Source organism: Arvicanthis niloticus, chromosome 15, assembly GCF_011762505.2.
Source record: "Arvicanthis niloticus isolate mArvNil1 chromosome 15, mArvNil1.pat.X, whole genome shotgun sequence".
NCBI classification, from domain to species: Eukaryota; Metazoa; Chordata; class Mammalia; order Rodentia; family Muridae; genus Arvicanthis; species Arvicanthis niloticus.
The window spans coordinates 48,132,814-48,149,285 of NC_047672.1; the positions used below are offsets into that span (position 1 = coordinate 48,132,814).

Here is a 16,472-nt window from a genome sequence, read left to right on the forward strand (position 1 = left end):
CAGTGATCTGTGTTGCAGCCCTCTCCACTCCACGCTTGGTGGCCACGGTTTCCAGGTCTAAGCTGCCACTCCGGTCTACGGGTCAGGGTCTATCGAGAGAGAGTGGGGATAAAGGGGAAGAGATTCGAAGAACGGAGACAAGACAGAGGTTCTGATCAAGTCTCAAGTCTCCTTTATTGAAAGGAAATCTGGGGTATTTATATGCTTTTGCCACGTGCCTTGTAGGCGCGTGGATACCACGTGCCTTGCAGGTGTGGATATGACATAAGCCTTACAGGCATGGATACCACATGCACCTTACAGGCATGTATGGCGTGGATATCGTGTGGACAGCATGTGAACTGCATGCCTTGCAGGTGTGGCTACCATGTGCAACTTGCAGCTGGGGGCAAAAGATATGTGGGATATCAGAGTGTGCTTCAGCTGTTATAGGCTGTTGAAAAACAAGTCTCATGTCAGGGTATATGGCTTGAGATGGCTGCAAAGCTGCTAGCCGCTTTCCGCTACAAGTCGACTCCCAACATCTACTGGTGAAGCCTCGTTGTAGCTGAAGTCCACAGTATGTTGGAGATGCCAGTACCTTGGGATGATCATTAAGAAAGGCAGTAGCAATGGAGTGGATCAACCTGAACTTAGAGTACTACAGAGGGCAGAGCTGGAGATGTGCCACCAGCCCTTGGAGAAGCCCAAAAGGTCACGTGTGGATCCCATTGAAACAAGAAGCTGTAACATTTAAAGAGCCTTGGAGACCCTAAGATTTTTGAGATGCCAGAGCCATAGAATACCCGATGAGGAAAGCTGCTAACAGAAAGTGGAACCAGCCAAGAAAAAAAGTTTGCAGTCAACAAAGATTACAATGGAAAGAGAGAGTCGAAGACAACTCTTATATCAGACAAGGAGAGGTTTGCTGTTTGGCCAGCTGGTTTCCTGTCTTGCTTTGGGGATTATACTTAAGTGATTGGATGAATCTCAGAAGAGACTTTGAACTTTGGACTTTTAACATTGTGGATACTGCTATAGAAAGTGGGCAATTTGGAAGATTGTCTAAATATATGTTTTTATAATAGTATGGCTAGGTATGGCCCCCAGAGACTCATGTGGTAGAACAAGCCTATGGGGGCTAGGGAGTGGAATGTGATGGTTTGTATATACTAAGCCCAGGGAGTGGCACTATTTGGAGGTGTGGCCTTGTTGGAGTAGGTGTGTCACTGTGTGCTCAGGCTTTAATGTTGAGAGCTGCTCTGCCCTGCGCTTGGGGACCAAAATGTCAGGAACTGCTCTATCAATGTTGGAACCTGCACTGCCAAAAGCCTTGGGGGCTAAATTGTTAGAGCCCGCACTGCCCCAGGCAGCTCCAGTCCAGGGGTCGGGGTTCAGCAAGAGAGAGAGTAAGGACAAACTAGAAGAACGGAGACCAGACAGAGTGTGTGTGATTCAATCCTGTTTATTCTTCAGTCTCTCTTCCTAGTCCAAGTCCCAAGTCTTGAGTTCCTAGTCCCTAGTGCCTCCAAGGTACAGGTTACTTCTTTCAAGTGCTAAGTGCCTAATACCTAATAATCTCTTCTGTCTGCCTTTTTATATGTCTCACTTCTAAGACACACCTTTAAGTCACAACTTTAAGTCATGCCTTTAGGTCTTGTCTCTAAATCTGATCTCTAAGTCACAAACCTTTAAGTCTCACACACCTACGGGAAAATCCTGGGTATCTAAAACAAGATGTTATCAGAGTGTGCTTGGCTGTTGTAGGCTATTGTAATCAAGTCTCTTGTCAAGGTACATGGCTCAAGATGGCTGCAAGGATGATAGCCGCCTTCTGTCGGCTCCCCACACTTTAATACCCTAGTCCTACCTACCTGGAAGAGAGTATTCTATTAGCAGCCTTCAGATGAAGATGAAGAACTCTGAGCTCCTCCTATACCATGCCTGAAAGGATGTTGACATGTTGCAGACTTGATGGTACTAGACTGAACTTCACTCTGAAGCTGTAAACCAGTCCCAAATGTCATTCGTGAGACTTCTCTTGGTCATGGAGTCTGTTCACAGCAGTGAAACCCTAACTAAGACACTGGGTGTGGTTGCTTGAATATGATTGGCTCTGTGAGTGTCACTCTTAAGTTACGAGGCCTTGTTGAAGTAGATGTGCCCTTAGTGGGGAAAGTGTGTCACTGAGGGGATGGGAATTGAGACCCATCTCCTGGCTACAGGTGACAAAGCCTTCTCCTGTTCAAATTCAGAAGAGGACGTAAACTCTTTGCTCCTCAAATGCTATAACTATCGGGACCTAAGAACCAGTAAGCTAGCCCATTACAAGTTGTATTTATACATATTTCTTTGGTCATGCTGTCTCTTAACAGCAGTATAAACCCAAAGTCAGACTTTGATACCAAAAATGGGATATTGGTAGATTAGGCCTGACCATGTGTTTGTTGGAGGAATGTGAATTTGGGGATTTTTGATTTGGAAAAATTGAAATGGTTCAATGCATTAAGTGGTGCTTTTGTCCCATTCTACAAAAAAATGTGGAAGAAATTGGTGCTGACGCTGATTTACACTGGCTCAAGAGGTTTCAGAGGACAAAGATGTCAGTATGTGGCCTAGAAACTGTTTTTGTGGTATTTTGGTGAAGAATCTGGCTGGGTTTTGTCCTTGTTTGAAGAGATTGAGGAGGCACAGGCTAACATGAAGAGAGTCAGAATGATTGTCTGAAAAAGGAAGTCTAACAAAAACCCAACATACACTGTCCTCTGGTTCACTTTCAGGAAAAGTATTTTGATGACTCTTACAAGCTGATAAAGAAAAGAACAAACTATGAGGTGCAATACATAACGGAGCACTAGGAAGTTAAATCGAGCTGGATCCTAGGTTGAAGGAAATCACCAGATTTAGGGAATAATGATCTCACAGAAAGATCCCGACCAGCTAAAGTAATTGTGTTTGAATATGATCTAGCAATAGTTATGTCACATTTAGTGTTATTAACTGCTTATTGTTTTAATTTGTCTTTTTTATATCTGTTACAAACTTCTATTCCAAAATTAAGAGCACACTGTGGTCCAGAACTTTAGGCTGGAAGCAGAGGCTTTTGATCTAGACCTTGAAGAATAGTGACCATGGAAACCTTAAGGAGATCTCCAAATTCAAGGCCAGTCTAGGAGAGAGAGAGAGAGAGAGAGAGAGAGAGAGAGAGAGAGAGAGAGAGAGAGAGAGAGAGAGAGAGATCCAGGCAGACAAAAGCTTAGGTCCAGGCATGGTAGATTATGCCCTTAGTCCCATCACTGAGGAGACAGAGCCATCAGATGTCTGAGTTCAAGGTGAGTCTAGAGAACAAGTTCCATGTCTGTGAAGCTTAGGCAGTGAATGAGATCATTAAAACTGAAATCTGGTGAGGATGTAATAGCACAAGGTTGCATGTTCCAGGCCCAGCAAGAAGTAGAACTTGGCAGGTTCAGGCCCATGGCTCTGCTGTTAGGGTCAAGAGTACATGGGGTTACTGGGACAATTGATGCTGCCTTGCAGGAGCTTGGAAATTAGCAGTTGTTAAGAAGAAACTAGCACCACTGGGGTGAAATCTGGGGAATGTGTTCAAAGAGAACACAGAAACTGTTCCAGAGATAGTGAAGGTGTTTTCTGGTAAACCCTCTGCACTCACTTACTGATACTTTCACCTCCTGTGCGATTTTCTTTCCTATGTGCATCCCTTTGATGTATTTTTGATGTCTTATTGCTCTAGCTAAAAATTCAAGAACTCTGTTGAAGAGATAGGGAGTTAGTAGCCTTGTCTTGGCCATGAATTTAGTGAAATTGCTTTAAGTTTCTCTTCATTGATTTGATGTTTTTATTGGCTTCAGTTTATTGCTTTTATATTATATTTATATTATATGTAATAATTATTTTATATATTATTTTATATTATATTTAGGTATGCATCTTGTATTCCCCTACTCCGCAGGACTTTTAACAAGAAGGTGTGTAGGCTTTCCAGCATCTAATAAGATGACAATGTAGTTTTTTTCCAGTGGGGTTATTTTTCTGGGTTGACTTATAGATGTTCCTATATTGAACCACCCCTGTATCTCTACGATGAATCAACTTGGCCATTTTTGATGCTGTCTTTCATGTGTTCTTGGATTCTGTGAGTGATTTTCCTTCAGTGTTCATGGTGGAAGTTTCTCTCTAATTCCCTTTTCATGTTGTATCTTTGTGTGATTTAGTTACCAGTTTGATTGTGGCCTTAGAAAAGGAGTTTGGCAATATTCGTTTTATTTATATTTAGTGGAATAGTTGGAGGACTATTGATCTTAGGTCTTCATTAAAAATCTGGTCCAATTCTGCCCTAAACCTATGTGGTTCAGGCCTTTTATTTGGGGGAGGAGGATATGGAAGGCTTTTGATGACTGTTTCTATTTTCTTAGGGTTTATAGGATCATTTAGTTATGTTACTAGATCTGGATTTAACTTTAGTAATTCGTATCTATCTAGAATATTTCACATTTCCTGAAGATCTTCCAATTTTTTGGAGCACAGGCTTCTGAAGTTACACCTAATTTTTTTTTTTTTAATTTGCTCTGTGTCTGTTGTTATGTCCCTTTTTTATTTCTGATTTTGTTAATTTGGGTAGTGTTTCTCTGGCTTTTATTTCATGTCAGGAAGGGGTTATATATCTTGTTGATTTTCTCAAAAAAAACCTCTTGGTTTCCATAACTGTTTATATTATTCTCTTTGTTTATTAATTGATTGATTTGATCTTTGATTTCTTTCCTGCCATCAAATCCTACCACCCTCTCATTGGGATGAGGCTTTGCCTCACCTATGGAACTGCAGCACGTAATAAATGAAGCTCTTGCTGTTCTCTGTGGTGGGTGATGCAAAAGACAGCCACACTGAAAACCTTCCATAGTCCTGTTGCAGGGTGAATTGGAGAAGCCCACTATGTCAGTGTTACCTGCAAGATGCCATATCACATTAACAGAGGTCTGTACACACCTCCACAGTAGTTGGTCTTCTGAGTCATATTGGAAAATGTTATAATGGGTTCATGAATGCACACACACACACACAAGTCAGAGAAAGTCTGTGGGAGATACATTTTTTCCATGCTGTTTTCAAGGAAGGAACTTATGTTTCTAAGTTTGGCACCACAGATGGATACCAGTTGATCCATGTCATCAGCTGATCATCTCAGCCAAGGTATTTCATGAGCTCTTTATCTGCATTGATGATCTTGGTGATGTGTGTGTGTGTGTGTGTGTGTGTGTGTGTGTGTGTGTGTTTGTGTGTGGGGGGAGGTGCATTCCTGACATTGTGCACTTTGTTTGCACACTTAGAATTATGTGTGCATTAATAAAAATACACCAAAATTGGAATCCATGGAGGATGCTGGGTTTGTGGGGTAGCCAAGAGGTTAGAGAGACTTGAAAGCATGTATGGGGATTCTCCTTTTGTTGTAGGTTACACCTCAAATACAATTGGGTTCTTTATTTTATTGTTTTTCTCCTGTAGCCCCCAGACTAGGGGTCAACCTACTACATTGTGAAAGCTAGGTAAATACTCCACCTCTAAATCACATTCCAGGTCTGGAACCCAATTCATCTTCTATAACAATTACAGGGTAGGCTGGATGAAGACACTCAGCTGACACTGTTGCCATCTCAAGACTGCTTCATGAGAATGGCTTACTGAATGCTTTCAAGATTGGGAATGTTTAGCTAGGTGGAAGAGAATATAACAAACCTCAGTCCACATGGTACCTTAAGGACAGGTTAGTCTGATAAAGGCTGACATTAGCTATTGACTCATGTCATGTGTGCCAGTAGAAAACTCCAGGTTAATATATGCATCTGGTAGGATTTACCAAACACATCATTCACTGTTGTGAGGACCCAGATGTGAGTACCAAGTTCCCTCAAGGTACTAGGATATTCAAGGGGACCCCACAAATACAACTGTAAAATGGGAGTGGTCTACATCTCGTCTCACCTTTCCTCTAGCGTTCTACTGATGAAGGCTTTGATGTCAGAATCAGCTCATAAGAAGCCAAAGACCTATGGGAGAGAGGAACCAAAGCTGCTTCCCTGATGCTCTGGCTGCTGAGCTTTTACATGTTCTGCTTTGCAGTGACTGTGGAATACTTCCTTAACACTTTAACTCTCTGACTGATCTCCAGTGTCCATCAGTCACTTCCATTCCATATATCACATAACAGTCACCTGGAAGGAGCACTTCTTCAATGGACTCCCAGATCTGTCTGCTATGACAAAAGAGCAGCTTCAACTGTCCCTCCAAGGCTCCACCCTTGCACATGTTGATCCCCATCAGAAACATGTGGTCACAGCTGCACACTCCATTCACAGTGGCTGCTCTTGAGCTTCCTCCCCAAATTGCTTAGATTAAGACACTTTTCTTGTTATCAAGATGGATTCATTGTCCCGGTACTTCCTACATGAGGCTACACTCAGTTACGAGTTTTAAGTGTATGCCTAATCTCCATCATCTCCGTACATTAGAGGTGAGAGATCTGCTCTAAAATTGAAAATAAGGGATGCTGGAGCATGATCCTGAACACACGAAGAGCAGTGGGCCCACCAGACACCTGCATCGATGCCTGGCAGCCTCAACAATGACCATGAGCAGCTCAAGCACCTGTACCTACACATCTACCTACATTTCTGTCAGGGGCATCTCTGTCTATACACTAAAGGCCTAGACTCAGCCATAGGCCTGAAGACAGCAGTACGCTTAACATGCATGCCTGCTAGCACAAAGTCTTGGTCTCTGTGGAAAAACACTAGAACAGATGGCTAGAAGCTATTGTAAACAAACAGATAGTTGCCAGGCTCTAGTCATAGACCTTGTAGATAGGTGACCTTGGGTAGATAGTACCAACTTAGATTAGGACAAGTGAATCATAGGCGGAGTCATAGTGGCCTGTCCCCTGAACCTTCACCCAGCTGACACACTGTTCTGGAAGATATCTGTACTCCCCCTGAACACCTATGCTTCTGCATCGTCCCCTTCCCCACATCCTGCATTTTTGTGTATCTAACCTGTGTGTGAAAAAGTAAAAATTGCGATCTGATCAGCCTATAGACAGGTCGCTGTTCTTTGCGTCTTTGCCTGCTACCTCCCCAGCCCCTGCTCTCTTTCAGGTGATCTCCCTGGACCCCTATTTAATGTCCTGCTGGACAGGACACATTTCTCCATTGACTGGGTGTGATCCAGTCCACCTAACACACCACATGCCCTAGAAGGAAAGGAGCCAACTGCAGGAGGTATGAGGATGACCCACAGCTTAGAGCATCTGCTGTTCTCTCAGAAGACTCACATGGTGCCTAACAATCATCTACAACATGGCTATTATACCTTCTTCTGGCCTCTGAGGGAACTAGACTCAGGAGGGACTGCAGACATACAGTAGGAAAAAGAACCATTCACAGAGATAATAAAAGTAAATCTAAATGATACTAACAAACACAGCAAATGTATGTTCAAGAACAATAGCATCTATCAACAGTTATTTCAGAGCATGACTTGGAAGGTCATTTTATCTGTTGTGTGGACATCACTGATGATGTTTTGCAAGAAAAGCTGAGGCACATACTTCTGGGACTCCTGATTTATTGTATCCTCCTTTGTGAATGTTGTTATTTCCTCAGCAGCTGTAGAGCAATGCCAGTATATTACATAATATCTGGTTCACCTGGTCAGTAGAGAATGTCTGCTATAGAGAGCTATAACTTAGGAGTAGGAAATACATCATAAAGTGTGTATCCATGGTGGAAGCTACATTATCCACTCAAAAGACATCATCACCTGTGTACCCTTGGTGGCTTGAATTTTTGTGTTGGGCAGTCTGCCTGGAACTTACAGAGATCCAACTCTGCCTGTGTGTTCTAGGTCTACAGGAGGGGACAGAACACATGAATAAGGAAGATGGTCTTAAGAGTCAAGAGTTGCAAATCAATTTTTATTCATAAATAAATGAAAATTTAAAAAAAAAACATGCTTAAAAAAGAACAGTTAATATAAAGAATTAAAAGCAAACACCAAAATGAAAAACGATAACAAGAACATATAACTTCCCTATGCCATAATAAAAATGCAAACATTGGAAAACGAAACTTGAAACAAACCCTAAAGAAAACATTGTTGAGCAGCTTTCTCTCACTGCACACTTAGCAGCACAGACTACAGCTGTTTCTCCTCTTGGACAGTTGGTGGCAACAGTCACCTCAATTCTCTCTCAATTGGTCTTGAAAGGACAGGAAAGGGAATCAGAGCCCAAATCAGCCAGGCTGCCTCACTTAGGGCTTATTGACACTGATGAAGGAACTATGTGGAAGAAGATTTATCCAAGGAATTCTCTGTCTGTTGAGGATGGAGCTTAGCAGCTTTTTAAAAAATAGTTATTTTTTAACAAAGAAAGTTAATTTTCAAATAAGCTGACACTATCTGGAAATGCCTGTGTTCCCTGCAAGCCCCCCATGTGTCCACCACTTCATCTTCCCAGGACCTGAGCCTGACTCGGAGTCAGACGTGTGCAAGAGGGAGCTTCTCTGAGAACCTTTACAGAATGTCCAGCAGGAAAGGAAAGGCAGCTGACTCTTGCTTACAATATAATGCACAGGGCCCAGCCAGCAGTTCAGATGGGTGTCTCCTTTTGGTCTTTGCTGGGCGAGGGCTTCGCCTGCTCCTTGGCTGCTCTCACCTCGAGGACACCGTTGGGGGGGAGGGCTGTGCCACCTCGCCTCTCAGGCTCCTCCTCCTCCTGTAGCTGCTGCTCAGACTTAGCTCCCTGCATCTGGAGCAGCGGGAGCTGCACTCAAAGCTCAATCATGGCCTTCCGTTCCTCGTGAACTGCTTGGTTCAAGTGATCGTTCTTGATTACTAACTCTTCATTCTGCCTCTGTAGGTCTTCCAGAATGACCTGTAGCTCCTCCTCATCCTTGCTGTCGCTCTCGCTGTCAGAGGAGTATTCCTCCGTCTCACTGTGTCCATGCTGCTGGCGGCTCTGGATCTCTGAAATCTCAGCTCGGAGGCAGTTGATCTTTTCTTTCTCCGAGGCAATCTGACTACATAGAAACTGCGTCATGGCCAGGCGCTCCTCCTGCTCACTCAGGATCTCATTCTCCTGCTCAGTCAGGATCTCAATCTCCTCCTGCTCAGTCAGGATCTCATTCTGCTCAGTCAGGATCTCAATCTCTTCCTGCTCAGTCGGGATCTCATTCTCTTGAGAAGGTGGCAACTCATCCTGTAGGGGGTGCTCTTTCTGGGATGTGGCCAATTTCAGCCCTCTTGCAGTTTCTGAGACCTGGGAGAGGAAGGCAGTTATTAAGACATAGGCTTCTCCGTAAAGACCTGCATGTCAGCTCTCAGGCTGCTGCCTCCCACCACCACAAGACAGTCAACATTGATCTTTTAACTGGAACCATTGCTGCTAAATCTGCAGGCAGGGCAAAATATCCAGCAACACTCACAAAAACATGGGCTAAGAAGCTGCCTCTCAGACTTCTATCAGTGCAAACCAAGAACAGGGCAGTGGAAAAGACCTCATTGGGTTACAGGAAGAAAGGAGAAGGCCACATGCCACCCAGGTCAAGGACAACGAGAACACTCATTTGACATTTGTACTTGGCTATAATCCCTCCAAGGTGCTTGGACCTATCATGTCACATGAACCTCTGCATGACTCTGTCTCAGGACCCAGAACTCACTCAAAGCTCTGCACAGCAACCCTCCTATCATGACAAAATGCAGGAATGTGACAGGTTATTTATCTGTTAAATTTATTGGACTGCAGCTTCAAGCAGAGCAACAAGGTACACTTGCCCATAATTCAGTGTCTCACAAAAGACTAACATCCCAGAATACTTGTGCATAGACAGAACAATGAACAACTACATTGCATGAGGTGGGTGGCTGGTTGGGAGTATGGATTAGAAAGGTGCTGGGCTAAAGCAAACATGGATCCAATGTGCAAATGTCATCAGACAGTATTAGTCAAACTCAGATGTTTGTCCCTACCTGATGGTGTTGGGTCTGGAGGTTGCTGGTCTTCTCCTGTTCCTCTTCATCATTTAGGTTAAAGCCAACCAAATATTTTTGGATTACACGAAAGTCAATGTACACTGCCTGGTTCAGTGTGTCCAAATGCTCATGTAGAAGATCCTTCTCAAGCATTATCCTCTTCTGCAGCTTGCTGAAAACAACATCTGCATAGTAAGATCCTGCAGCCTCCTACTTCCTCCCATTACTACTTCCAAGTGCCATTAACTCCACCAGGACCTAGGTTCCCATGAAGATCTAACACAATATATCTCCTACATCCATCACAGCTGCACAAACAGCAAACAGCCAATTCAGGGAAGAAAAAAAAATGGTGGCTGCAGCCCAAATAACAATAAGGCCCATGTCTCTCAAAAAAAAAAAGGAAGAGGGATCTCCATCTATCCATGACAGCCCAATGCACTGGGGCAACATCAAGTAGTAGGGGGCAAATACCATCAACGTAGGTCAGTAGAACCAAGGAGAGGGCATAGGATCTACACGTTCCATCCCACTCAGCTCTGTAACACCCTGCCTTAGTCCCAGAGGCAGAGTACTGCATAATAAACCTCTCAGGATCTGAACCATTGTTCTATCGAGAGGCTCCTGAGGATGCCTGACCAACGCTGGGAGGTGTGACAGTCTCTTTCAGACTTATGAAGATGCAGTCCAAAAGGCCCAAGGCACACTCATGGCTAAAAAGCAGAAGGGAGAGACAGACCTTCAGACTCTCTAGTCCAGACTCAAAGGAATGTAGAAATGGCCATTCCACAAATGCAGGTCTCCCTGACCAGTACTTACCTATAGAAGTGAGTCTCTTTCTTGAGCTGCTGTTGGGTTTCATAGGCCTTGAAGGTGTCCATCTCTAAGTTGTGTCAAAAAGACATGGCCTTCTTCTCTTTGCACTTCAGTACTTCATACTGTGGATTTAGCCTGGGGAAGGACCTGGCCCCAGGAAGATTGGATTCCATGAACATGGGCTTTCAGGAACATATGAACTCAGCCTGGATTCTGTACTGCCCCAGCCTGGGAAGGCCACATTCTTGATTCTATGTACTGGCATGTTCTTCACCTTTGAAAACTTTTTATCCTGGCCCCAGCACATCAAATGTTAGGATTCCAGATGGAGGGTGCCCTATGTTCACTCTGTAGGGTTGGAGGGCAGTCTAGACAGGTATGGTCTCAAGAGCCTAGGCCACAAGTATTTGTCCAGCCTGTTTTCATAAAAGGGATTCTACATCTTGGATAATTACAGTGTAGAGACAGACATTACACATAATTCTGGAGATGAGACCAGATATCTCCACAGCTTTATAATCTGCCCAAGGAATAAAAATGTATGGACAATTGTGATGACATAGGCAAAGAGCAGTGCAATGTATAGTGAGGCCTCCCAGACCTCAGCACTCACATCACCCTGAAACTGTTATACAGGTCAATCCCCAGGCCAAATCACAGAACCCTAGATTCCAAAGTGTGGAGAGAAATGGAAACATATAAAATGTATGCACATGGATGTACATGTGCACACACATACCTGGACTCACAAAATTGGACAAACCCACAAGAATGAGAAAAGAGAACAGAGTCAGAGGATGAGAAAGAGGAATAGAGACAGCAAAAGAGAGAGCACAATGAGATGCAGAAGAAATGCATGCAACATTGCTGTCTCAGAGTATAAGGCACACAGACATAGAGGAACAGTCGTGAGCCTCAGGCCTTCTACTCAAGCACTGAGATGAACAATGTGGGACCAGGCCCCTCCAGCTGCTGCCAGGAGCATCCAGCACTCAGTCACCTGACATCCAAGCACAAAGACTCACCATAAACAGCACCTAGAACCTCACAAAGCCACAGCTTGGTAAGGGCTTTCCAAATGCATGCTGGGAACTCACTCTCCACTACCTCCATCCCTGACTTCTTTCCTCTGACCACAATTCAACTTTTCATTGGAGGAAGCAGAAGAGTGCATTTCCCAACTCCCTCCTGACCAAGCTTCACGTTCTGCCTTTCCTCTAAGAAGTATTTAGGGACAGGAGGTAGGGCACAGGGATGTTCTGGAGGTACAGCTTTCTAGAACCCACCACCTTAAATGGATAAGATGAGAGTGACACTACAGATTCCATACTGACACCACAGGGTTTGGAGCAATGTACACCTCTTTTTAAAGGATCCCTCCTCCGTGAGAAAGATAATATGATCTCTCTCTTCCTTTCTCTTCTGGGTAATGAGCTGCAGCTCTTCTGTCAGCCTCTCCTCCTCCTCCTTGGCCAGCTTCTTCATGAGGACACTTGCAGGGGATGATGTCCTTCTGCCAACCACTGCAGGTAGAGGAAACCCAATGAACTTGCATAGTGAGAATGCATATAGTGTATACAGACCACCTGTTGGGAGCCGACTTTTAGCAGAAAGTGACTATCAACTTTGCAGCCACCTCGAACCATATTACCCTGATAGCAGACTTGGTTTTCAACAGCCTACAACAGCTGAGCCCACTCTGGTAAACATCTAGTTTTGTCCACATATCTTGATTTGCTGTTTAGTGACCCCAGCTGCATGGTGCACATGATAAAGAGTCTTCAGCTGTGTACCCCTGCTTGTGCTTATAAATACCCAGGATTTCCTGGCAGTAGGAGGAGACAGTAAGAGGGAGGCAAGAGGCAGGAGACAATAAGGAGACAATGAGGAGACAATAAGAGGGAGGTAAGAGACAGGAGACAATAAGGAGACAATGAGGAGACAAGAAGAGGGAGGCAAGAGACAGGAGACAATAAGAAGGAGACAATAAGAGGAGATGATAAGAGGGAGGCAATATAGGAGACAAGAGACAGTAAATGAGATTTGGTCACACCCTCAGTCTTGTCTCCATTCTTCCCATCTCTTGCCCCTCCATCTCTACTCTCTCTCTTGACCAGATCACTTAGCCCCAAGTGTGGGGCAGTGTGGGCCACAACATAGTGGCCCAGAGCTAGGGGTAGTGTGTGGTTACCAACAACCACCCTGAGGCCAAAACACAAGGACAACATGTCTGGAGCCGAACAACACAACAAAGAGTTTGGCTCAGGCTTGAGGTGCCACCTCAGTGGATCTCAGCTCTCCCATCACTCAACAGAGACCAGGAGATGTTAGCAGCCAGGTGTCTCCTCAGTTTCCCTACACATGCTTATAGTGACGGGAGAGATGACTTCTCCAGGATTATTATCAACTGTACAGAGTTCAACGTCATGTAACCACTGAAGCTATAAAGTGAAGTGCAGTGATGTCCTGCCCTAAATTGTCAAAGGTTAGACTCTCTGTGACTCCTGATGATATAATTTTCCCCCTTGAAATGCCCATAATACCCAGTAAAAGTAAAGACTTGTAGTGTGCATAATAACAGCTTTGGACTTGCCATCTCTTGCCTTAAGGGATGGAGAAAGTAATGTTCTGAAATCCTTCATGTTCAAGAACTGTGATAATCATGGAAATCCTTTTGCTTCCTAGAGACTCCAGTTCCTGTGCCCCATTGCTCAAAAGGCCAGCTCAAGCCCAGCCCTGCCCTGATTCTCAACATGCACTGCCCAGGACTTACTCCACATTCGCCAAGACCACCTCCTTCGTCCTTCATTGCTCTCAGCTGAAAGGCCAGCCTCCTTCCTCTTTTCCCTCATCTCTGTCATGTCCACCTCTGCTCTCCGAAAAAATCTTCTCACTCGAGAAAACATGTTTCTACAGTATCCTGCAGACATTGAATGAGACACGTTGCTGCACTTGTCGTCACTACAACAATGGTGACATCACAGGGGATGCCCAGGACTCTCTGGGAGACAATAGAATGTTCAAGAAGGAACTGCTGATGTCGTGGGCTACTGCCTTTGGCTCCCTGCTAATGTTCTCCCTGCACTGACAGGAAGCTAAGGTACCCTTTCCTGGAGACTCTCCTGGATCATAGCCATCAAGCACGTCCTCCTTACAAAGCCAGAATTTGCTCAAGGTTTGACTGGAAACACCAAAGTAATTCCTATGTGTGCAACTGAGTGTTTCCTTTCCAAGCCTTGTCCAGATAGTCCTTGTCTCATTCCTACCTCCAGTTGTCCTTATTCTGCAATATGAACCATTAAAGACTGCTGAGAAATCACACCAGGATGAATGTGGAAGAGGACAGATGTCCTGCCTCATCATTTACAGTTGTTTGAAAGCACATCTAGGAAGAGCCTGCAGGGCAGGTTGCAATGTGGCTGTGTGATAGGAGGGTAGAGTCATAGAAGCCATGTGCTTAGCATTCCAAAGTTGCCCCCCCCCCCCAGATGTCCTGGGAGAGACATGTGCATCCACAATGGTGCTTGCAACAGTGTGGAGATCTCTTGACACAGGAAAGTGAATTAGTGGAGCCAGAAATGAAAAAGGTTCTGGGCTGAGTGTGGGGTGCTCCTATATGCACCCAGGACACACAAACAGGATTGCTTACAGGGCTCTGTGAGACACACCATGAGATTGTGTCTGAAAAATGATTATAGTGAACCAAGGTTGAGAAAGAGGTGCAGGCAGAGAGTGTAGGACAATACTAAAGACATATTTCGGTGTCAGAGTGAGGGACAAAGTGTATGTCAGTATCACAAGTCTCCCCACAAACCACACAAATGCCTATCTAGGTCCAACAGGAATGGTTTATTGTATGCATCCCCAACTACTCACTGATCAGAACCATAGCTCCAAATTAGTAGCAAAGCCAAGGCCCCAAATATCTTTCTTTGTCAACGTATAAAGGGGGAAAACCCCACAAAAGCACAAGTAGCTCATATGAAGATGCAGGAAGTGTCATGTCGCCTGGTGGTTAGCTCTGACTCAGGTCATTTTAGATACAAGTGAGCATACTGATCATTAATTTGATGGGTCCTATGCAAAGCTTTGTGGAATTTCTTAAGATTAGCAGATGTCATACAGGTCACAGAACTTAAGAGAATATGTGGTCAGCACAACTTTTCCTGGAGTCAGAGTTTGTCTCTGTATCAATGATTTGCAGGCATGTTACAGCAACAATATGGAATAGCTGGTGGGCATGGAACTAAATGTTTACATGTATAGTGGGGTTGGGGTGTAGACCTCACCATTAAGAAACACAGGTCTCTCTCAGTGACTAGTGCTGTCCCCACAGTCCTTGGAGGATCCTGTTGTAAGCCTAGCTCTTGGAAAGTGAAAGCAGGATTATCTGATCTCAAGGTTAACATGGGATACAGGAGACCCTGTTTCAGAAAACAACACTGAGACACACCCTACATCCGAGGCCTCATCTACCAATCCTTGTCTGTTACAAAGACCTTACCATGATCTCCCTACCAGCCTTTCGTTGTGGGAAGATGGAAAGGAATTAGCAATAATCATTCAATTCTGAGGACCTTTCTCTTGTCATTGATTAGGTCCACAGTAAGACCAAATGCGAGTGGTCATCACCATCTTAACTCCTGAGTCATAGCCACTGCTCCTAGCACAGGACTATGCCTATGAGAAACTCTGCTTTCCCTAAAGGATGCTGTCACAGCAGGAAGTGTCAAGTGCTGAGGGAAACCCCACTGATCACTTCAGGAACCTAGACAGAAACCATCAGAGTTGCTCCACTTCTTTGTCCTGAGATGAAATGAAGCTGACCCAGTGTGAACCCAGTGGGTTATTTAACCATTCATCTTTCTCCCAGCCTCTAAATTTCTGAGCTCAGTACAGGGCAGAGTTCAAGCACCTCCATCCCACTTTTATCTGGGTTTCCTTCCCAGGGCACAGATTTGTTAGAGGCTTGTGTGTAGTCAAGCAACAGCTGTTTACTGGGTGTGACTCACCCATACATCAGTAATGAGGTGACAGTAACTTATTTCTTTACATGAGTACATTAGTGGAGAATCTAGCATACTGAGGAGTGGGAAGCCAGCACTGTGTCCTGTCCTTTGTGGGCCTGGCCCTGCCTCACAGGCAGATGGGAGCTCACCTTGGGATCCTCTGCAGGGACAGAGTGAGCTGGAATGAGCACTGAGCAGGCTGAACAGCACTGCTGAGGCCCCCACTTCAGGTAACAAACACATTCTCTGTTCCCCATCCAGTGAGCTCCTGTAGAAGCCATGGACCTTGTCTGACCATGGTAAGGTCATGAAGACATCTTTCCTAATGATACAGAATTGTTCCTGTTGAGGCTTATCCTGCTTACATAGCTGTAGCCATTTTGCTCTAGGGCTGGGAGCTATTTCTTATTGTCACTGTATATGACTGCCAGTCATGTATGGAAACAAAAGGACTCTGAGCAGAGTCGTGCTGACCACAATCCCTGTTATGTTCTGTATGTTATGGGATTTGTTCATCTTAAGACAGTGCACAACTGTACCTTCACCTAGGATCCACCCAATTGAAGATCAACATGAACTGCTCTGTCTAAAATGACTTGAATGAAGGCCCTCAGAAGGCAACGT

General features: G+C 44.6%; 2 protein-coding genes across 2 annotated transcripts in view; one reads left to right on the forward strand and one right to left on the reverse strand.

Moving 5' to 3' along the window:
- The window catches only part of Vwde (von Willebrand factor D and EGF domains), an 83,253-nt gene that overhangs the window by 52,980 nt on the left and 13,801 nt on the right, over nt 1–16,472 (forward strand).
- Nucleotides 7,938–13,813, reverse strand: LOC143434468 (uncharacterized). Its single transcript, XM_076913200.1, has 4 exons — nt 13,613–13,813; nt 10,843–12,362; nt 10,021–10,195; nt 7,938–9,307 (listed from the first exon to the last, which is right to left on the reverse strand). Exons 2-4 carry the CDS (start codon nt 10,902–10,904, stop codon nt 8,819–8,821), a joined length of 726 nt encoding a protein of 241 aa, XP_076769315.1. The 5' UTR covers nt 10,905–12,362; nt 13,613–13,813; the 3' UTR covers nt 7,938–8,818.

What these genes read in the sequence shown, in the direction of transcription:
- LOC143434468 (XM_076913200.1), bottom strand. Translation starts at nt 10,904, where the DNA reads ATGGACACCTTCAAGGCCTATGAAACCCAACAGCAGCTCAAGAAAGAG. An exon ending in AAAGAGACTCACTTCTATAG is followed by an intron (nt 10,196 to 10,842) that starts GTAAGTACTGGT and finishes TGTTGTTTTCAG; the next exon opens with CAAGCTGCAGAAGAGGATAA. An exon ending in TCCAGACCCAACACCATCAG is followed by an intron (nt 9,308 to 10,020) that starts GTAGGGACAAAC and finishes TTCCTCTCCCAG; the next exon opens with GTCTCAGAAACTGCAAGAGG.